This window comes from Equus asinus, chromosome 1 (genome assembly GCF_041296235.1).
Source record: "Equus asinus isolate D_3611 breed Donkey chromosome 1, EquAss-T2T_v2, whole genome shotgun sequence".
NCBI lineage: Eukaryota > Metazoa > Chordata > Mammalia > Perissodactyla > Equidae > Equus > Equus asinus.
In genome coordinates, this window is record NC_091790.1 from 191,140,043 (window position 1) to 191,163,418 (window position 23,376).

Below are 23,376 nucleotides of genomic sequence, written 5' to 3' on the forward strand. Positions count from 1 at the left end.
TACCCAAATGACTACATTCTTCTTTTATGTAATCATCTTACACAGATGTAAAAGTTTTCAAATAATTTATCTTCTTAGAAAAATAATCTATAGAAGAGTTTCAAGAAACGTGAAACTGAAGGGCTGAAAATAAATTTCATCTTGAGTGGAAAGAAAACACAAAAGTGTACTGCTATAGGAGTAGCAAGGCGTGCATGAAATATAGAAACATATGCCAATATTATTTAGAGAGCATAGGGTGTTCAAAACTGCAATATAAATTACATTTAACTCTTTCTCTAGGTAGAATGTTTTATTATCTTGGAAGCATTCTAGAGTCACTAGAATCTGAGGTCTAATTACACACTTGATGCTAGCTGGTATGTATGTATTTTATTATTTATATCATGTAAAGAGAGAAAAATAATTGATATAATTTTAGGAATCCATTTTCTCTTCACCAACTCCCACCTACTATTATTTTTCTCTCCTTCCTGCTAATGATAGGATGGAGAGCGAAGGATTTGATAGACCCCCAAATCACTCTCCCTAATATAGAGGGATCCCTTGAGCTCTAACCATGTATTTCAAATTGCTCTTTTTTAGATCGCCTTAGAGGTCTCACAGGGGTTTCAAATTTAACTTACATAAAATAGAGTTCATTTTTTGGCAATATTGTTTTTCTTTTACATTTTCTGCCTTATGTAATATATTCACCCTTTACCTAACAGCCCATGCTAACTACCTGGGATTCATTTGTACTCCTTTTTCATCCTCCAGAATAAGTCACTATAAATAATTCTTGTATCCACCAATCCCTCCCATCTTCATCACCACTTTCTTACTTCAGGCTTCCAGGCCTCCTTCTGTCTTCACCTGGGCTTTGGTACTAACATCCTGATTCATCCATCTGCCTCCAGCAATAGAGATTCTGGTCGCCTTCCACACTGACATCACCGTGCTCTTTCTAAACCACAAATCTGATCCTGTCTCATGACATCGTGCTCAACTTCTCCATTAACAGTTTAAAAAACCTCTTCTGCCCTCTCTTTCTCCACATCCACATCTCTATGCCCTGTATATATCATCACTCTGAGCCACTCTAGCAGTTCCAGTATACCACTCTCTCTCAGGCTAATCCCACTATGGGAGGGCCACTCGCAACCTCAGGTGCAGAGACTCCTGCCTCCTTTGTGGAATCTTTGCTGATATTCTCATTTTATAAACACTGTTCTGCTTTCAGTTCTCCTTTCCATCCTCACATGTGCCTTTCTCTTGGAATTCACTATGTCCGACTGCAATTGTTTGCTTACTTCTTCGTGTCCCCCCACAGCACTGACCTGTGGGCACCCTGAGAACAGGGCTTGTCTTTTGGTCCATTTCGTAGCCATTTTACCCAGCAGTGTGTCATTAATGGATTCAATAAATGTTTATGGAGTCAACAAACATTCCATAAATATTTATAACTAACAGTAAATGAATGAAAGCAGGGAGAAATTTTAAATAACTGGTATTATCTTGAATTTACAAAATTCCTATTTATTAGAGACCACCAATATTGCCCATATTTCCCACATGCTACATGGCCTTTAATGATCCAACCTCAGAAGTTACCTAGCATCACTTCCACCGTACCCAATTTGCCAAGTATTTATAAGCCCACCCAGGTACAAGAGGAAGGAACATAGACCCAACCTTTCATGGGATAAGCGTCCAAAAATTCAAGGCCATTTTAAAACCACAGTCACCATCTGGATGCTAGTGAACTAACTTATTGTTTTGAAAATGTGTAAAGAAAAAGAATGACTTATCCTGCTTTTCCTACACAAACTGTAACGAAAATATAACACAAAAGTAATCAAACGATAGGTGAAGAGAAATTTCTCTTTATAGAAATATTCCATTTAATAAATGAAGAAGGACAGATTGCTGGATCCAGACGTTCATCAGACTATTAACAAAAAAAGAGAGACAACTAGACACCACCTATCCTCTTTTGGGAAAAAAAAAAACACTACCTACAAAGTAAATTTGTGGGAAAAAATGTATCTGATGCAACAACATCCAACTATCAACTTAGAGGAAATAGAGAAGAGAGAAGAACATGTTAATTGATGCCTCAGCACAACTCAGGGAGTTATCAGCACAACTCAGACTCAGGGAGACTTTACAGAACAAATAGCCTCATTTCTTCAAAAAATAAATGAAAAAATAAAGAGATGAACAGAACCATATAGATACTTAAGATTGGTATTAATCAATCACAACAAATCAATTTTTGGGGTCCTGATTCAAACAAACAGAGCATAAATAGTCGACATTTGGGAGACGATTGGAAATTAAAGGGCTGAGTAAATATTTAGTGATATTCAGATGGTATTGTTTTAATTTTTAAAAATAGCATAATATGGTTGTGTTCATAAAGCAAAATCTTTTTAAAAGACATCCAGAAATGTTTATAGGTAAACTGATATAATCCTTGGGATTTGCTTCAAAATGTAAGGGAGGAGGTCATAGATGGAGACACATATAAGATTGTCCATGAGATGATAATTATAGAAGCTGAGTGATGGTACACAAAGGCTTAATATATTATTTCATCTATTTTTACATTGAACTTTGCCCAAAATAAATATGTATTTTATAGAGCACACTTTACTAATTCCCCAGTGACCTTGGAATAAAGTCAAAACTCCTAGATAAATTCTATAATGCGCTCCATGATCTGGCCCCAGCCTGCTACTCCAGCATCATCTACCACTCTCACTTCTCACTTACATTTAAACTACATAAAACTAATTATAGTTCCCACAGGGGACTGTGATCTCTCATACTTCCAAGTATACATAAATTTCCCTTTTTTCAGAATGCCAAGCCCCATCCTTCTCCTCCCAGCAAAATTCATTCATTCTGTCACATTTACTCATTGCCAACTTTAAGTATCAGGCTCTCCACTGTGTACCAGAGACACACTACAGTGATGGATATCTACCATTTGCCACTCTTGGCTGGCACTCCACCCTTCCCTGCCCTCTGTTTTGCCCTGTGAGGCTGACTTATCTCAGTGGTCTCCTTGTCCTCTGGCTTCTGGTTAGACTTCTCCAGAGGGAGGCACCAGCGGAAGATCTGGAGGGCTAGAGGAATGAGGTCACTGTATTCATGTCCCCGGCTCCCTCCCCACCAGGTTGACACAGGCTGGCTGCTTCTGCTTAGCAAATACTACTCCTATCAGGTAGTCCTTCCCAAATAGTTTTCTTTCTGGCACAGTTGACTGCTCCCTCCCCTTTGCTCCTTCAGCTCAGGAAAACGACACATGACCCATTGTTCCTTCTCATAAACCTAGTTCACTATTTGTAAAGAGTCCCTCCATTAAACTCTCCTCTAACTACCCAGTTTCAGTGTGCCATCTCTTTCCTGCTCAGACACTAATTACACAATTGTAAGCAAAAACAACCCAAACAAGACCATAAAAAGAACCTGACACAGATATGGACTGAGAAGTTATAGAAGATGAAGACTTAACATTTTAGAGAGACAGCATATGCAATGGCCCTGTGGTGCAACAAAAGCAGGGGCTGTTCAAAACTAAGCTTGACTTGAGAGGCTACTTGAGCTAAGAAAGCAAAGAGGGCAATAGGAAAGGCTAGAGAATTGAGGAGAAATTCAGTCTTGCAGGCTAGGTAAAGATTTAGATTTTGATCCAAAGAGCAATGGGGAAGTGTCTAATATTCTCCTTGCTCTCCCAGGCCTAGGTAAGGGCTCATCTTCTCTCAGACATTCCCTGAGACCTTCTACCACACAGCCGGGACTAGGAAGCTCTGGCAGAGGGTAAACATTCAACAAATGTTCACTGAATCAGTGAATAAATGAATGAGTAACACACATCTGCCCAGGTCTGGGGCTTTTTTTGGTCACCTCCAAGAATTCTTCTTTGCACTTATTCCTATTCGCTCTTGGCTGAGTCTTCGCCTGTAATTAGCATAAAGAGCTTTGGAGAGAAAGAACTGTATATTAACTACAACCCTGAAAAGTAAATCAATTCCAGTCCAATCTTTTTTACTTAACAGTGATTTCATCCTAGAGATGGCAGATTTAACAAGCAACATCACCATCTCAGGTAATGGACATTCTTTTTTTTTTTTTTTTAATTTTTATTGAGTTAATGATAGGTTACAATCTTGTGAAATTTCAGGTGTACATTATCGTCTGTCAGTCGTGTTGTAGGTGCACCCCTTCACCCTTTGTGCCCACCCCCCACCCCACCTTTTCCCTGGTAGCCATTAATCTGTTCTCTTTGTCTACATTTTTAAATTCCTTATATGAGTGGAGTCATACAGAGATTGTCTTTCTCTATCTGGCTTATTTCACTTAACATAATTCCCTCAAGGTCCATCCATGTTGTTGCAAATGGAATGATTTTGTTCTTTTTTTTTGGCTGAGTAGTATTCCATTGTATATATATATACACCATATCTTCTTTATCCAATCATCTGTTGATGGGCACTTAGGTTGCTTCCATGTCTTGGCTATTGTAAATAATGCTGCAATGAACATTCAGGTGCATGGGACTTTTGCAATTGCTGACTTCAAGCTCTTTGGATAGATACTCAGTAGTGGGATAGCTGGATTGTATGGTAGTTCTATTTTTAATTTTTTGAGGAATCTCCATACTGTTTCCATAGTGGCTGCACCAATTTGAATTCCCACCAGCAGTGTATCAGGGTTCCTTATTCTCCGCAACCTCTCCAACATTTGTTACTATTTGTTTTAGTTATTTTTGTCATTCTAATGGGTGTAAGGTGATATCTTAGTGTAGTTTTGATTTGTATTTCCCTGATGATCACCAATGATGAACATCTTTTCATGTGCCTATTGGCCATCCGTATATCTTCTTTGGAGAAATGTCTGTTCACGTCTCTTGCCCATTTTTCGATCGGGTTGTTTTATTTTTTGTTGTTGAGTAGTGTGAGTTCTTTATATATTATGGATATTAAGCCTTTGTCAGATGTATGACTTGCAAATATTTTTTCCCAGTTAGTGGGTTGTTTTCTTGTTTCAATCCTGTTTTCATTTGCCTTGAAAAAGCTCTTCAGTCTGATGAAATCTCATTTGTTTATTCTTTCTATTGTTTCCCTTCTCTGAGAAGACATGGTGTCCAAAAAGATCCTTTTAATACTGATGTCAAAGAGTGTACTGCCTACATTTTCTTCCAAAAGCCTTATGGTTTCAGGTCTCACCTTTAGGTCTTTGATTCATTTTGAGTTTATTTTGGTGAATGGTGAGAAAGAATGGTCAATTTTCATTCTTTTACATGTGCTTTCCAGTTTTCCCAGCACCATTTGTTGAAAAGACTTTCTTTTCTCCATTGCATGCCCTCAGCTCCTTTGTCAAAGATTAGCTGTGCATAGATGAGTGGTTTTATTTCTGGGCTTTCAATTCTGTTCCATTGATCTGTGCACCTGTTTTTGTACCAGAATCATGCTGTTTTGATTACTGTAGCTTTGTAGTACGTTTTTAAATCAGGGATTGTGATGCCTCCAGCTTTGTTCTTTTTTCTCAGGATTGCTTTAGCAAGTTGGGGTCTTTTGTTGCCCCATATGAATTTTAGGATTCTTTGTTCTATTTCTGTAAAGAATGTCATTGGGATTCTGATTGGGATGGCATTGAATGTGTAGCTTGCTTTAGGTAGAATGGACATTTTAACTATGTTTATTCTTCCAATTCATGTACATGGAATATCTTTCCATCTCTTTATGTTGTCATCCATTTCTTTCAGAAAAGCCTTATAATTTTCGTTGTATAGGTCTTTCACTTCCTTAGTTAAATTCACCCCGAGGTATTTTATTCTTTATATTGCAGTTGTGAACGGTACTGTGTTCTTGAGTTCTTTTTCTGCTAGTTCATTATTAGAGTATAGAAACGCTATTGATTTATGTAAATTGATTTTATACCCTGCAACTTTGCTGTAGTTGTTGATTACTTCTAAAAGTTTTCCAATGGATTCTTTGGGGTTTTCTATACATAAGATCACGTTGTCTGCAAACAGCGAGAGTTTCACTTCTTCCCTCCCTATTTGGATTCCTTTTATTCCTTTTTCTTGGCTGATTGCTCTGGCCAAAACCTCCAATACCATGTTAAATAAGAGTGGTGATGGAGGGCCTCCTTGTCTCATTCCTGTTTTCAGGGGGATGGTGCTCAGTTTTTACCCATTGAGTATGATGTTGGCTGTGGGTTTGTCATATATGGCCTTTATTATGTTGAGGTAGTTCCCTTCTATCCCCATTTTGTTCAGAGTTTTATCATAAATGGCTGTTGGATCTTGTCAAATGCTTTCTTTGCATCTATTGAGATGATCATGTTGTTTTTACTCCTCAGTTTTTTGATCTGGTGTGTCACATTGATTGATTTGCAGATGCTGAACCATCCCTGTGTCCCTGGTATGAATCCCACTTGATCATGATGTATGATCCTTTTGATGAATTGCTGAATTCGGGTTGCCGAAATTTTGTTGAGAATTTTTGCATCTATGTTCATCAGCGATATTGGCCTGTAGTTCTCCTTTTTCATGCTGTCCTTGTCCGGCTTTGGTATCAGCATGATGTTGGCCTCGTAGAATGTGTTAGGAAGTGTTCCATCCTCCCTAACTTTTTGGAATAGCTTGAAAAGGATAGCTATTAAATCCTCTCTGAAAGTTTGGTAGCATTCCCCAGGAAAGCCATCTGGTCTTGGGGTTTTATTCTTTGGGATGCTTTTGATTGATGTTTCAATCTCTTTCCTTATGATTGGTCTGTTCGAATTGTCTGCTTCTTCTTGAGTAAGCTTTGGGAGATTGTAGGAGTCCAAGAATTTATCTATTTCCTCTTGGTTATCCATTTTGTTGGCATATAGTTTTTTGTAGTATTCTCTTATAATCCATTGTGTTTCTGCAGAGTCTGTTGTTATTTCTCCTCTTTCATTTCTGATTTTATTTGAGCTGTCTCTCTTTTTTTCTTTGTAAGTCTGGCTAGGGGTTTGTCAATTTTATTTACCTTCTCAAAGAACCAGCTCTTGATTTCACTGATCCTTTCTACTGCCTTTTGTTTCAATAGTATTTATTTCTGCTCTGATTTTTATTATTTCTCTCCTTCTGCTGACTTTGGGCTTTGTTCTTCTTTAATTCAGTTAGGTTTAGTTTAAGATTGCTTATTTGGGATTTTTCTTGTTTGTTAAGATGTGTCTGCATTGCGATGAATTTTCCTCTTAATATAGCTTTTGCAGTATTCCATATGAGTTGGTTTGGCACGTTATCATTTTCATTTGTCTCCAGGTATTTTTTGATTTCTTCTTTAATTTCTTCAATGATCCATTGCTTGTTCAATATCATATTGTTTAGTCTCCACATCCTTGTGCCTTTCTCAGCTTTTTTCTTGTAATTAATTTCTAACTTTATAGCATTATGATTGGAGAAGATGTTTGTTATTATTTCAATTTTTTTAAATTTGTAGAGGCTTGCCTTGTTTCCCAACATATGGTCTATCCTTGAGAATGTTCCATGTACACTTGAGAAGAATGTGTATTCTGCTGTTTTTGGATGGTGTGTTCTATATATGTCTATTAAGTCCAACTGTTTTAGCTTTTCTTTTAGCTCCACTGTTTCTTTGTTGATTTTCTGTCTGGATGATCTGTCCATTGATGTGAGTGGGGTGTTGAGGTCCCCTACTATTATTGTATTATTTTTGATATCTTCTTTTAGGTTTGTTAATAGTTGCTTTATGAACTTTGCTGTTCCTGTGTTGGGTGCATAGATATTTATAAGCGTTATTTCTTCTTGATGAAGTGTCCCTTTGATCATTATATATTGCCCCTCTAAGTCTCTCTTTACCTGCCGTATCCTCCAGTCTGTTTTGCTTGATATAAGTATTGCAACATCTGCTTTCTTTTGTTTGCTATTAGCTTGGAGTATTGCCTTCCACCCCTTCACTCTGAGCCTGTGCTTGTCCTTGGAGCTGAGGTGTATTTCCTGGAGGCAACAAATTGTTGGATCTTGTTCTTTAATCCATTTTGCCACTCTCTGTCTTTTTATTGGAGAGTTCAATCCGTTTACATTGAGGGTGTGTATTGATGCATGAGGACTTACTGCTGTCATTCTGCCGCTTGTTTTCCTGCGTTACCTTTGTTTCTCGTCCTGTGTGTTTTAGCCTACCCATTGACTTCTGCAATTTCTTATGCTGGGTTTCTTAGATTTTTCCTTATTTATGTTTTGTGGTTCTGTTCTGTTTTTTAGTTTAGTGGCTACCCTGAAGTTTGTATTGAGAATCTCGTGTATAATATAGTCCATTTTTTGGTGGTCTCTTACTTCATTAGCCTAGACTGATTCAGTCCCTTTCCTCCTCCCCTCCTAAATTATTATTTTCATCTCCTATTCCAACTTGTGTTGTGAGTTTGTGGTTAGAGTGATAAGATTGTCTTTGCTTTGGCGATTTCCTTCCCTTTATCCTAATGCTATAGTTGAATATTTGCTATCCTATTCTGATTCTATCTATTTGTTTCCCTACTCTGTGTTTTGTGACCCCTTTCTCCCCTTTTTTCTTGTTTCAGGAATGAGAGCCTTCTTGAGGATTTCTTGTAGTGGAGGTCTTTTGGCTACAAAGTCCCTTAGCTTTTGTTTGTCTGGAAAAGATTTAATTTCTCCCTGATATCTGAAGGATGTTTTTGCTGGATGGAGTATTCTTGGCTGAAGATTTTTATCCTTTAAAGTTTTGAATATGTCATTCCAATCTCTCCTAGCTTGTAAGGTTTCTGTAGAGAAATCCACTGAAAGTCTGATAGGGGTTTCTTTGCAGGTTATTTTCTTCTGCCTTGCTGCCCTGAGTATTCTTTCCTTGTGATTCATTTTTGCCATTTTTACTACTATATGCCTTGCAGTAGGTCTTCTTACATTGACAAATCTAGGAGATCTGAAAGCTTCCTCCACACACATTTCTTTCTCAATCTCTAGATTTGGGAAGTTCTCTTCTATTATTTTGTTGAGCACACTTTCTGTTCCATTTTCCTTTTCCATGCCCTCAGGAATTCAGATTATTCTTAAGTTGCATTTTCTCATTGCGTCTGCTATTTCTCAGAGACTTTCTTCAGTTTTTTTAATTCTTACTTCTCTTTCTTCCTCTATCTGGAGCCATTTAGCCTGTCTATCTTCGATTATGCTAATTTACTCCTCTATGATGTCTACATGGGCATTCAGGGAATCTGTATTCTGTTTTATCTGATCTATTGCATTTTTCATCTCTAGTATTTTATAGTTTCAATGCCTTTTGTGAAGTAACTCCAGAACTCATTGACTTGTTGCTCTATATTTCCCTTTACCTCATTGAGTTTTTTCATGATAGCTACTCTGAATTCACTGTCACTTAGTTTACCTATTTCCAAGTCCTCAGGACATAACTCTGTGTTTTTATGGTTTTCCTTTTGATCTGGAACTTTTATACATTGCTGGATGCTAGAGGAGCATTTTTTGCGCATAATGCTATTATTTGGATCCAGTTACAGCCTGTCGCCACTAGATGGGTGCCGAGAGCCGTGCATTCTGAGCCCTCCGCCTTCAGCCGTGATGGCGGCGCACAAAACGGGTTGGGGGGGAGGGGCACTTTCTCCCACATGCAGACCTGGATTCCAATCAGCTCTCGCTCTCTGGTTCCCTGGGGCCCTGGCTTGATGAGGTCTCCCCACGTGAAAGCTTTCTCCATTAAAGGGTTTCCGCTGCATGGGTCTGTGGGAGTCCTGGATGATCCCGCAGACACACAGCCCTCCCCCACTCCTTCCCTCACCTGCAGCAATGATCCCAGTCTCTAGGGGAGGTAGCGAAGATCTCTCTTACCCTGTTCCAGCTCCTCTGAGGGGGGGCTCCAGCTTCTCCACCGTCCATTGTTTGGCTGCTGTGGGTCTCTGACGATTTCTGTTATTAGGATTTTTTTTGGTTGGAAAGCAGTTGCCCTCTTTGGTTGTAATTTGGAGGGGAGAGAGTCTCGGGTGAGCCTATTCAGCCATGTTGCTGACGTCATCAGTAATGGACATTCTTGACAATAGGTTCTTTTGTTATATCTCACTAATTTGAAGTGATTGAGGAAAAGTCATTTGGAATCCACTTGAGTGAAAAAGAACTATTTTGGTTTGTTTAGAACAAGAAATACAACCTTCTTCTTTTCAAGCATAAGATATAGCACAAACCAAGGGTTGTATTTAGGGCTGACAGTTTGTATTTCTAGCAAATTCAAGTTCCCATGTGCTGTTGGTCTGGGACCACACTTTGAGAACCTGATTTTAGGGAGCTGTCAGAATTTCCCATTCTAAACCACCATCTGTGGCTCAACCTCCCTCCTTCAGACAGTGATCTCGTCTCCATGCCCATCTTCCACGTCAGAAGAGGGTGAGTCCCATCCCAAAAGATAAAGATCTCAAGGCTTTGTGGTGCCAGAGGTCACCAGTCACTCCTGGATACAATTTACGGCCTTGATATACATCTTAAACACTGCTGTCAGACTCCTATTTCTAAAGCACAAACACAATGGGATAACTTCTCTGCTTAACTATTTTTTCAGGTTGAAATTCAAACTCCTTAGCATGATATAAAAGATCTGTGATAATCTCACACTTTCCTCATCTTCCAGCCTCATCTCTCTTTTTTTTGTCCTATGGTGGGAGCAGAGCAGACGCTAGGAAACAACATTTCTTGGGCACCTCCTATAGGCCGGCATTGTACTAATTGTGTTACACGTGTTACCTCATTAGGTCAATGCACAAAGCTACAAGGAAGGAATTATTCATTTCCATTTTACAGTTTCTGGGACATAGTTAGAATCACTAAATGTTAGTTATTATTTTTAGTGATAGTATTATTATTTATTCTTTGTGCTATGCTTTCCTATCAGACTGAAAACCTTGTTTTCTCCAATTTTAATTTGCTTTATAAATTGATAGTGTGGCTTGATTTACACCAGATAAAATGATAAGCATTGGTTAATTGGTTTAATTGGTTTCCTCATCATTCAATAATAAGTTGAAATACATGGCTAAAATCTGGTTGAAATTACACTTACATTATAAATTTACTCTGTTAATGCAAGCAAATGAAATTAAAATGCAAAGCAATCTCAATACTGTGGCCACTGAATATTCATTAATGTCATAATAATGATTCCTATTCACGAATTTTGTGATAACAGAGATGCTCGTCTTATGCTCAAGCAGGCAAGATGAAGATGAATACAAATGATCACTTTCATTTTTACCTAAACACTCAAGTCCTCATTGAAACAAAAAAATTTCAAATGGCTAGGTTTCTGCATCAATGTTAGGATATGTCTGTGGCATAATGCTTTGTGTATGTGTGTGTGAGGAAGATCGGCCCAGAGCTAACCTCTGCTGCCAATCTTCCTCTTTTTGTTTGGGGAAGATTGTCACTGAGCTAACATCTGTGCCAATATTCTTCTATTTTATGTAGGATGCTGACACAGCGTGGCTTGACAAGTGGTGCTAGATCCCTGCCTGGGATCTGAACCTGCAAACCCTGGGCTGACAAAGCAGAGCACATGAACTTGAACACTACACCAGGGAGCCAGCCCCTAGCATAATGCTTTTTAATTAGCATGAAAATTCTGCATTTCATTCTGGTAGAAAATTAATCAGGAAAATTAAATGATATTCATTTATTTTTGAAGTTCAAACAAATGTGCACCAATTTTCTTAGTGACATAAAGAATTAACTTTTTGTTCTTGTTTTCCTCAAGAGACTCTATATTGCATAAAGTTTATAAATTGATAAAGCAGGAGAGAAAATTATACCAAAGGCCTGTGAAATGATTAAACATTTCATTTTAATAAAATAGCTGCATTTCTCACCAAGGAGGCCATGGTGAATCCAATGACTTCAATATAACCATCATCATGACGCTGAGGTTCAAAATCATGGTGATCTCCTGGGTTCCCCCAGGGCATTGTGCCAGCACAATATCTGCAAGACAAGAGTAAAAACAGAACGAAGTTATTCCATTCCCCTCAGGATCATCATTAGAGAGTGACTTATAGTTAGATCCAGTGTTTATTTCATATAAGAACAGTTTTCTGTTCTTAATGTACATCTTCCAACAGAAAAGAACAAGGACATGTCATCTCCAAAATAGGAATCTGTGAAAATGAGCCACGTTTTCACAAGAAAAGCAATCCATAGTGCCCAACTCTCTCCTAAGTAATTATTTATCAACAGTTCTCACTCAGTGATTCATATGTCAGTTTTCTATGACATATTGTGAGTTATCAATAGGTGGTTTCAGCATTTGGTCTTGGAGGAAGACATGTGCATGCGAGTAGAAAAAGGAAAGGGAACTGAGGTGGGGAAGCATTCAACATTATACACATAAGTAGGATAATAAGTGCCCACAGGACAAGGGGAAAGTAACTGAAGATGAAAGAGTGAAGAAGGGATGAAGAGAAGATATGAGATTAGAAAAGGAGGGGGAAATAAAGGAAATTGAAAAAGTAGAGGAAGTGAAATCCAAGGGCGAAAGGGAGAGGAACAAGAAGAAAGAGAAAGTAAGGAAAAGAGAAAAAAATTCAATAAAGCTAATAAACAATGTTTCCTGAGAATCTAGGCTCTCCACTTAAACAACTAAGATGAAAATGCTTCTGGAATAGGATTGTAAGCAGCTATACTGAGCACTGCCAAAGTAATCAGGAGACTATAATATGTTTCCCTAGCCATAGAGTTACATACAATTCTCATTTCAATTAAATTTAGTCTAAATAGAACATATTTACAGATTTTGTGTCTAAGTTGTCTGGTTTGCAAGTAACAAAGGGTCAGAGATCCATCTCTTCCAAAATCTTGGCTAGGGAGCCTAGAATCTAATTTTATGCCACGGACATAATGTGCTTATTTTGAGACTAGCTAATCTTAAATACCTCTTTCTCCTGAGGTATATAATAGCACCAAAGAGAGTTGACATCCTGGCTAGAAAATGCTACTCTAATTGATCTTAGTTTTTTTCATACCAATCATCTGGCAACAATTGTGGATGAATTCCATACTAAAATCAGCCTGGATAGTGTCCTAACAGCTTTTGGGACATTGAGAACATGGATTTATTCAAATCTATCATTCTTGGGGGGTGGGAGATCAGTAATTGAGAATTAAATTAAAATGTTCCAGTTCAGAGGGAGTCTGGGTTTCACAAGGACTGGTAAGTGCAGACTAGGCATGCCATCTCACACAAAAAAACACCTACCACAGAGAACACTACGCAAACCAAGCAGGAGAACAAAATTATCAGACCCAAAACCCTTAATAAGTCATTATAATAACTCATTTTCATTGGTTATTCCTGGAAATTTTCTATAATGAAAACAGATTACCCCAAGTCAAACAAAGCTCACATCAAATGAAGGACAATATGAATAGAGCTTACCTGGGTATATTTAAAAATACTATACACTGGAACTTGAGTTCCTGAATCTTTGGAGTGAGATCTGTTCCATCACACTGCAACAATCAAAACAGAAAAAGCAAGGGTTTGGAAGTAGTCACAAGTCTAAAGAAATTATCAAAGATACTCAGGTTCACCATAGCATATATCATGATCTTCCCCTTGTGCCTATCTCTGCTTAAGTGAATGCCCGGTACTATGACTGAAAATTTATCACCAGACCCAGGGTTCAGAGATTGGTTCTGTTTTTATTTAAAGTGAAAATAAAGCTTCCATTTGACCAAAACAACTTTTCTCTGCTCTCACAAGCAAAGGAACTACTGTCATTCTTAACCTTGGATTATTATTAGATATTTAGGCTTGCAGTACCAACACTACAAGATTTATGAGTGCTTTAAGAATAAAAATAATGAAGCCTCAAGATAAGGCCGTAGCCATCTCCACCACAGTCAACCGATTCAAACAACAGTTATGAATATACCATTTACGTTATTTGCTTTTTGAGATAATTTTTATTTTGAAAATGTTAAACATGTTTTGAAAACTATTTAAAAGAAATATGCACTGCAAGCTTTTTTAAAAATATTGATTACAAATTAGTATTATCTCCATTAGTGATTTGCTCCTATAAATTTAACCTCTTACAGAATTTGGTCTTCCAAGGTAAACTGCTTTACTGAAGTCTGGACTTGACCCTGGGTCTCAAGGGCCTCAGGCTAGCTGGGCCTCAATTCGCTGTTGTGTGGCTTCCCTCATCGGTTAGTGCTTTCCTCAACAGTATCCTCTGACTAATCAGAGAAAAGGCTTTCATTTTCCTTTCTCATTTCCCACTGGCGGCGAGAGTCAAAAGAGGAACAATCTAGTCACGACTGTAGACTTTTCAACGTCAAAGGTATAAAGCCTGCTTTTATATTTGCTCTCCTGACACCCTTGTCACAGAATTTCCCATTATCTTCTCCTTTGGAGAGAGGACTGAAGTATTCCCTAGCTCCCCGTGAATTTTTAAAGATTTCTTTAGGAGGAGCTTCAATCTAAGCACAACGATTCTGCTCACAGTCAAGGTGGTCTCATTCTTTCCCCCGCTGATCTTGATGTAGCCTAATTTTCATGAGCATTCTCAAAAATTGTTCCCAGGAAATCTTATAGTCCTAAATAAACAAAGTCCTTTCAATGTTATTTAGATAAGAATTAAATTCTAGACCTCGATTGAAGGGTTTTTACAAGACTCTCAGATGCTAAGCAAACATCAAGTCTCCCGATTTATTTAAGGACTTGAAATGAGTCAATAGATGACTATACCAATGAAGGAAAAAGTGTAGACGTCTTAAATTATCAAAATTAATTGTTGTCAGCAACTAAAACTTTCTAAAAATAGGAAGTGATACATTCGTAGCATGCAAAGCAGTATTGTTGCATTACAGAAAAAAGTATTCTTGATATTATTGTATGTAGAACAGAATTCGCTTTTTAATTTTCTACTTTTACCTCCTAGGAAACACATCAGTGATTCTGGGAACTCATCAAATTATAGAAGGATGGGCACCTCACAATATATTGTGCTTTCTTACACATTATTGCACTTAAACTTTAAAACTCTTTAGAACAGCAATTTTCAAATTTTCCCCTATTTCAAACACACACAAAGGAAAATATTTGCATGCAAAAATGTTCCTGTGTACAAGCTCACATAGTGACAAGGCAATAAAACAACAAGAAGAAAACATGGAAAATAGGGCAAATAATGGGGTATGTAGGTTTGTTATTGTCCTGTTTTGTGGTATAGTATTCATATAAAGATTTTACATTTATGTGAGAGATTATTAACTATTACCTCAGAAACACTGACTTCACACTGTGGCAAAGATAAGATGGTCTGTTGTTAAATATACATCTAATTGCTCTGGCTAACCTTCCATCCTTTCCATCCCACACTCAAGAAAGCATACAGTGATGTCATTGTATAAACATCCTTGTGTCCCTCTGTGTCACAGCACACTGGTCAATAATTGTCATTTCAAAGACATGTCTTGTTATGTCTGTTTTAAATGAGGAAATTAAACTCTTCTGAAAGGTTAAATGATTTCCCCAAAGTCATATACCTCATAAGGGTAGACCCAGGACTGAATCCCAAATGTTTAGACTTAGTGTCTAATGTTTTTTTCTCCTCATAAAAAAGATATTACATAAGCCAATCCACCTGGAATATTACATGTATTGGCTTATATCAAATCTTTCCTAGTTATTTGGCTGTCATTTTGGCCTCTCCGCAAGCTTCTCTTAATCCTTGCTATATAGCCAACCATGTACGAGACATTCATCATCAAGAGGACTGCCAGATGTGGAAGAGAAACTCTTTAGTAGTTAAGAAGTTTATAGAGTTTAACTTCAATCCAGCTGACTCGAACAGTGGATGCCGCTCAATATGACCACTGTCCGCCGCTCACTGGCTCTCTGCACACGTGTTGCTGCTGTTCCTCTAAATGTGAAAAATAGTGGAAGGAGAGAAAAAGTTTATTTTTGGCTGGGTTGCAAGGAGTGAAGAAACAGGGGAAGTTTGATGTAAGGTTTCTGCAACTTAAATTTATTAACCATAATTTTACCACAATAAAGATCTTCATAGTTCAATGGACCAAGTGTCTTTCTTGCATCTAGCTTTAAGAAGGCAGTATGTCCATTTTTAAGAGTTTCTACTACTAAAAGATGCTTGCTTTTCATTGCCATTGTAAGGGAGCTGAACTATCTGAAAGAGATGCCAAAAGTTGTTAGCACCAGTGGTCTCTTATTTCAACTGATTCAGGAGATTCATGTCTCATATATGCTTCATTGGTGATCATAAATTTTAATTTGTTCCTCTCATGCTCCTCTGTATTCCTCTATATACCCACTAATTTAAGATCATATATTTTTCTCTCTTCTCATGGACATCTTTTGTTCTGTCCCCTCTTGTCACATATTCTAGTCTTTATCTATGCCATGAGAAGTTCAAGTATTGCTATATTGCTTTTCTTCCCCATCTATATATTTTTCTCTTCTGTCTTCCATTTTCTCCTTTATTTATACAAGTATGTACAACTATGTCATGTTCATTCCTCTTTTAACTTGGTTACTATAAGAAAACATTTTCTTTCTCAATAACTAATTCTATACTGTTTTAAAACACAGTCTCTGAAAGATAACTTCCTCTCTCCCTTGCCTCCAAGCAGTATGTGTTCAAAACCTGGAATAGGGACCCAGGAAGAAACAGCACCAAAAAAAAAAAAAAAAAAATCCATTCAGTGGTGAAGAACCTTGACCAGGTTGGAGAGTGAATCATGACAAAATAATGAAATCAAAGCATTTTTCTAAAATGGAAATTCCTCAGACAGCCCTGGAATAAAGGTATTTGTTTGGTGAGCACCTATTTCTACTTCAAGACCCAGCTCAACATTGTTTCTTTGATGGTTTCCCTGACCCTACCACGGTCAGTTTCCATTTCTCCGTCTGTGCCACCACCACGTTATATATGTAGTCAACTAACAATGTTTACTATATCAGTCTACAATGAGTTATGTGCCCTTTTCCATGACTGAACTGTGAGTTTCTTCAGAAATGAAGCTAGTCATCTTATTTATCTTCATCCCCAGCAACTAAGACAGTGCCCAACACATAGTTAAATGCTCATAAATGTTGAATGAACTACACTTAATTCACTTAATGTTCTATGTAGTCCACTGATTAATCTAAGTATATAAACTGATGTTTGGAGTTCCTTTGTTGCGGCATACATATTCATATCTAAATGAAATAAGTCAACACATTCAATACTTACGACAACTTTAACATGTTTGGAAAGATCTCTAGAGCTTCTCTGTAGGAAATCAGAAAAAGCTGCCTACACCACAAGGAAATAAAGAAAAAATTTCTTAATTACATGGTCATGCCAAATCTTTGCTTCTATCTTATAGATAGTTCCTAGTGATTCTCAATTATACAAAAATATAAAACAACTTCTCCTCCTCTGAATCCAAAGTAAAGTAGTGCAGAGGCTGTCAAGTTGAAATCTTTCTCTTTGTTTTCACATTATAACCTATAATAAGATTTAAGATCACAGTAGGAGAGTGAAAGTGTAGATCAGTCCAGGAATCAGTATGGAGATCTATTTTGACTACCTTTCCTGACTTTCCTATTTGTCCATTAGATGCTGATATAATCTTTAACTTGCCACTGAGAATGTCTTGCTTGATCCCCTTTTACTTTGACTCCCTCTATCCAGTGATATAAATTTAAACCACATTTTAAAATCAATATTTTAGAAGCCTTTTTTTTCTTGCTGGCCAATCACCCCCAGGGACATCCCTGAGGAGGAGAAGAAGGAAAAAGAAGGAGCCCCCTTTTCTCTTAGATATGGTTCCATCAAAGACTTCCCATGCTCCGTCAATTTCTCATCCAAACATTGATGCAAACATACCCCTGTGGCAACTACATTCCTCCCCAAGACTTTCCATACTTCTTTCAGTCTATCTAATTTCCCCATTCTCTAGATGGCTTTTATGTTTGCTTTTCACATCACTCCTTCAATATCATCCCCTCGGTACAACATGGAGCCTTAAGGCTTTAAAATTCAAAGATGATAAACACCAGCTCTCTTTCTGCCAACTAACTGAAGACATACATCTTACTTTTATTCTTAAACCAAGACATTAAACGTTAACCTTATGTGGACATATATGTAAACATCTGAGATGTGTCTGTAATTATTTTTAATATAGTTAGCAACGTTATTACCAACAGCGAATTACTACTAAATGATATGTAATAATTGTAAAATGAAATATATACTTACCCCTGCATAGAACATTTTATTTCGAAAACGACTGTTGAATTTCTCTGGATTTGCTTCTGTGAAAGGGAAAGGACAGTTTGGTTATAGAGACCTCATTAAAGGTAGTGACTTAGATTAGCACCCCTACTTCCTTGCCCTCCCTCCCTCCCCCACAGATCCAACAGACCCAACAGCTTCATTATCATCTTTCCCTTAGTTACAGGCCAGTTGTCCAGCGCTATAAAAGTGTAGCCCCAAACTGGCAGCATCCAGCATCAACTGGGAGCTTGTTACCAATGCAAATTATTAGGCTCTACCCCCGACCTACTGAATTAGAATGTCTATGGGGTGATGTCTAGGAATCCATGGTTTAACAAGCTCTTCAGGTAATTTGCATGCATATTAAAGGTTGAGACACTGAACTCTATCCAAACTAGAGGGTTGGCAGGGATACAGGGCAGGGGTGAGAGGACAATGAGGGAGGGGTGATTATTAGCTTTGACCCCCATAGAGGATGTCTACTATAAACTAGGTATGCAGCTTCCAAATGTAATTAAATATGGGGAATTTGGGTAAAACTTATCGGAAAATTTGCTTTTACATTTTGCAAAAACTACCATCTGTGCTCTTGTTTGTGACAAGCCTTGAAAAATCATTTGATTTAGTGGAGATATATAAATATAGATCTGCAGATGACCTGCTGAATTGACTCAGGGCATATGACAGCAAAGGCTCTGGCTGAAAAAATGGTTCAATTTTGAGTTTGTTCTTGTATGTTATTAAGGCTGAGGACAAAAAGATTAAACAAGAGTCTGCATCAAACAATGTTCACATGAATTCAAGGGATTAAAAATTCCTAAAAGAAATATCATTTCCTTAAATTCTAATAAAATTCTAAGACATTCCAAAGGAACTCACTGTCAATGTTTCGCCCTCTGCTATCTTATCCTATATGCTCATTTATCCTTTCTTAGGGCTAGGTTTTTTAAAAAAAGATGTGAGGTAAAATGCTGTTATCTCTCCGCTAATAATATAATAGTATATTATATAATTGACTCCCATATTGAGGCCTCCTTAGCAACTGGATCCTTTTCCCATTTTTATATCTACCCTATTCCAAGAACAAATCAGACTTGGAAACAAAAGTTGGCTGGAGCTAAGAGAGATGTCTGCTAGTGTTAGACCTTTGCCACTAACCCTACAGAAGCCAGGCCACAAGAAAGCAAGGGATAGCCTGCAAATAACAGTACTCAATCATTCCTCACTAGCTACTAAATGGGGAGGGTTGAGTGACTGAACATGTCTATGTGCATGTGTAAGAACTGATATATCTTTGAAAAGGATCAAAGAATATAGATCCCAACTACGTATATCAAGAAAAAGGGGGATACAGAATTGAGAAAGGGCCATTAAGAAAGTTTAAGGTTCTTGCTCCTTAAGAAAGTTGTGTCTGTTAATTGGTATGAGGTAAACCATGAAAAGCCATGCTCAAGAAATACCAATACTCAAAGTATCCCAAGATCCCAACAGTGGAAGTATCCATGGCTTATTGCTGCAATTCCTAAATTGCCCATCCTCTTCTTCCACAAGAAGAAGGTATGAGATAGTGAGATCCAAACACTCACTGTGTATGTCTACACCATTAACTTATTTACAATCTGACTGGACACCAACATTAACTGTATTAGTTTTCTATTCCTGTAAACTTGGTAGCTTAAAACATCCATTTATTTTCTTACAGTACTCTAGGCCAAAAGTCTGGACTGGGCTCTCCTGAGTCCTCCGCTTAGGGTCTTATAAAGCCAACATCAAGATGTCAGCCTGCAGGGCTCGTATCTGGAGGCTCTAGAAAAGATTGACTTCCAAGCTCATTCAGGTTGTTGACAAAATCTATTTCCCTGCAGTTGTAGGAATGAAGTTCTTTTTCCTTGCTGGCTGTTGGCTAGGGTTCATTATCAACTTCTAGAGGCCTCCTGTATCCCTTGGCTTGCAATCCCCTCCATCATCAGGGCCAGCAATGGCACATCAAGTCCTTCTCACACTTTGAATTTATCTGACTTCCTCCTCTGCCACATCTCTCTCACTTCCTGTTCTATCTTCCACTTCTGCTTTTAAGGGCTCATGTTATTACAAAGGGCGCACTTAGACAATCCAGAATTATCTTGCTATCTTAAGGCCAGCTAGTTATTAACCTTACATGACATATATTAACAACAACATGACATCAAATGGCACAGGTTATGGAGGCCAAAATCCTACCTACCAATATCCACCCTTATGGCTTCATGATTCACATCTTTCACATATGAAAAATACATTTAGTTCCTCCAAGGTCCCCAAAGGTCTCATCCCCAATATGGCATCAACTCAAAATCCACAAATCTCATCTAAATCTCACTAGCTCAAACTTTCCAAATCTCATCATCTAAATCATCTAAATGATTTGGCTCTGGATGTAATCCATTTATAACGATGATGAGGCTCTGGGTATAATCCATTCCATTGATTTAATATATCAATCCCATCCTCATACAAAACACAATAACATGTGTGCCATCAGAATGGGCTCCTAAACCCTTCTTTCGTCTGTAATTTGTCTTGCAAATTAGGAAGAAATTCGTAAATATAAGTTCAACACTATGTTTATCAATAAGCAATTTGGACCCCATATAACTCACACATCTTCCATATTCTCTGCATTGGATACTTACCCAATCTTAAGACTTGAGTTATGTAAACATAAATGATTCCAAAATCTATACCTATAGTAACATTGCTACCTTCAATTCACACGATACATATTTTAAAAAATCTTCCTTCCAATATCATCTCTCATTAAGGACATGTATTTTTACCAACATTATCTTCATTTCACCAACACCACTACAAAAATCTTTAATTATGTAATAACTGGTCATCTAATTCATCTTCATCGCAAGTTGACTTGTCCCTCTGTACTTTTCTTTCCTGTCTGAAACATCCTCGCCCACTTCACTTCTTGTCTACGTCACACTCCTCCTTTATCTCCCAGTTGTATTATCTCCTACCCTTTCTGGAAATTTTCCCGATACATTTCCCCTGGCAACAATCCTGTCGAATTCCTATTTTATTTACTGCCTATACAACTAATCTTTTCCCTTTCTATGTATTCCCTTCTGTTGTTATTTATCTTTTATAGATGGGGCTTTTCCTCCAATTAAACATTCTATTACTGTAACAAACACTTATTGAGACAGACACTGGACTTGGCACAGGGAATATAAAAATAAATAGGATGTGGTCTTTTGCCCCCATGGAGTTTAGACTGGAGGAGAAAGGTCTGAAAATGAAAAGTAAACCATCATTTTGTATATGCCAGAAAAAGATGTCTATATAAGATGAGGTGGCGGTAACACAGAAAGGGAATGATCAGAAAAGTGTTCCAGAGGCAGGTACACTTGAATCTTGAATGATCAGTAAGTGCCACGCAGAGGTTCAAGATGGAAGAGAAGATTACAGACAGAGAACCTTGGACAGCGAGAGCTTCTCAAGGGCAAACCATGCTTGAGTCTCAGTACCTAGACAAGAGTCTGGCAGTGTGTCCTTTGCAGGGATGGTGACAATGAAATTTAGCAATCCACTGCAAATAACACCTTTTTAAAGAAATCTGTCTGTTCTTCACATGAATCATGAAACATTCATAATCCTTTGAAATGTGCTGATCTGCATGTCTCTGTACATTCAGTGAAAATAGTAAATGCTAAATCAAATTTAAATACTGCCTCTTCTAGAGTCATAATTGTATTTCTTTGACCTTGTAGCACAAGGGTCAACTCCTCTGAACAATAAGTAATTTCAATGAAGCAGTAAAATTTAAGCAACCAATCTCAGAACAAGAGTTTGGTGTGTTTAATATCCTTCATATCCAAAAAAATGACAATCTAATTCATATAGCGTCAAAGTGAGACCTAACTTTGCCACCTGATAATCACTGTTAACATGGCTATACATTAATAGATTGGAATATTTTCAACGTACTTCCTCAAGCACTGTCATAATGCAATAATGATTAAAGTTCTGGGCAAGGCTCCAACTGACAATTAAATGACCAATCCTATTACATGTCCAAATTCTGTTCCAAATGATTGCGCTTTCTGACATGCAAGTAGCAGCAGTTCAATCATGCATGGTTTAGCCACTTGGAGAAAAGGAAAGCATCCCTGTTTTCCAATTAAATGGAGTATACCTTCTTTCCGATCAAATACAGAAACCCAAATTATTCAAACATTTGCATTCTTTATATACAGTCAATCAAAATGTTAAGACTATCTTCACTCTTTGCTTGATTTTCTCCTGATAATTCTAAAAGCATTTACACACTGATGCCACCAATAAACTGTCTCAAAATATATGTTATTTAATTGTCCCTTCTGAAAGAAAGACAATATAGGTAGTAATGCAAAAATCTGCATTTAGCCCAAATTGACAAAACATTTCACATCTATGCCAAAAATTGTTTCTGCAATTTTTAAAGATTCTGCTTTAGCAAGATTTGTATTTATTACCCATTTCATGTAGATGGACTCACGTAATTCCCAATTTAAAGTGCTACATTTTTTTGAGTGATATATGATAGGTCATTTTTTATAATAGATCTCATGAGGCTTTGAGTTGCCCTCCAAGTATTTTATGGTAAGTGATACAAGTTTTGTCACAAAGTCTCAAACTGTGAGTGTCTGTGTTTGAGAATAGTTTGAAGTCTCAACCATGAGTGTTCTTGACTTGATTACAGCCACTCACTGTCTACCAACAAAAATAAGTAACTCTACCATTATTGAAAATGGGGCTTTGCTATCTTTCTTTTCCTTCTGCAGGTGAGCTTGGGATTTCTTGACTATCCAGGTAAAAATATGGAAAATCCAAACAAACAAAAAACAGTACAAAAAAAAAGGATATTATCTTGAGTAAGTACACTTTTCATCACAAATAATGATTTTAACTTAACGCAGGAAGAATAGATAAACAGATACTAAGAAGTCTACACCTCTGGTCTAGGCATATCAACAATCTGGTTTCAAAATTTTGTGGATGTTTATCTTGTACCATCTTTATGCCATCTTCAAGAATGCTGTAGCTACTATTCTCAGTCAACATCAATTCTCC

The 23,376-nt window shown here is 37.4% G+C and overlaps 1 protein-coding gene across 7 annotated transcripts in view; it reads right to left on the bottom strand.

Moving 5' to 3' along the window:
* The window catches only part of DGKI (diacylglycerol kinase iota), a 429,721-nt gene that overhangs the window by 152,918 nt on the left and 253,427 nt on the right, over positions 1 to 23,376 (bottom strand). For all 7 annotated transcript variants that reach the window (XR_011504777.1, XM_070514279.1, XM_070514275.1 and 4 more), the window contains 4 exons: positions 18,256 to 18,311; positions 17,242 to 17,304; positions 13,416 to 13,489; positions 11,854 to 11,965 (listed from right to left, as the gene is read on the bottom strand). Coding sequence is in view for 6 of the 7 variants with exons in the window: in XM_070514279.1 (XP_070370380.1) it covers positions 11,854 to 11,965; positions 13,416 to 13,489; positions 17,242 to 17,304; positions 18,256 to 18,311 (305 nt within the window). In the remaining variant the exon portion in view is untranslated. The remainder of the gene's footprint in view (positions 1 to 11,853; positions 11,966 to 13,415; positions 13,490 to 17,241; positions 17,305 to 18,255; positions 18,312 to 23,376) is intronic.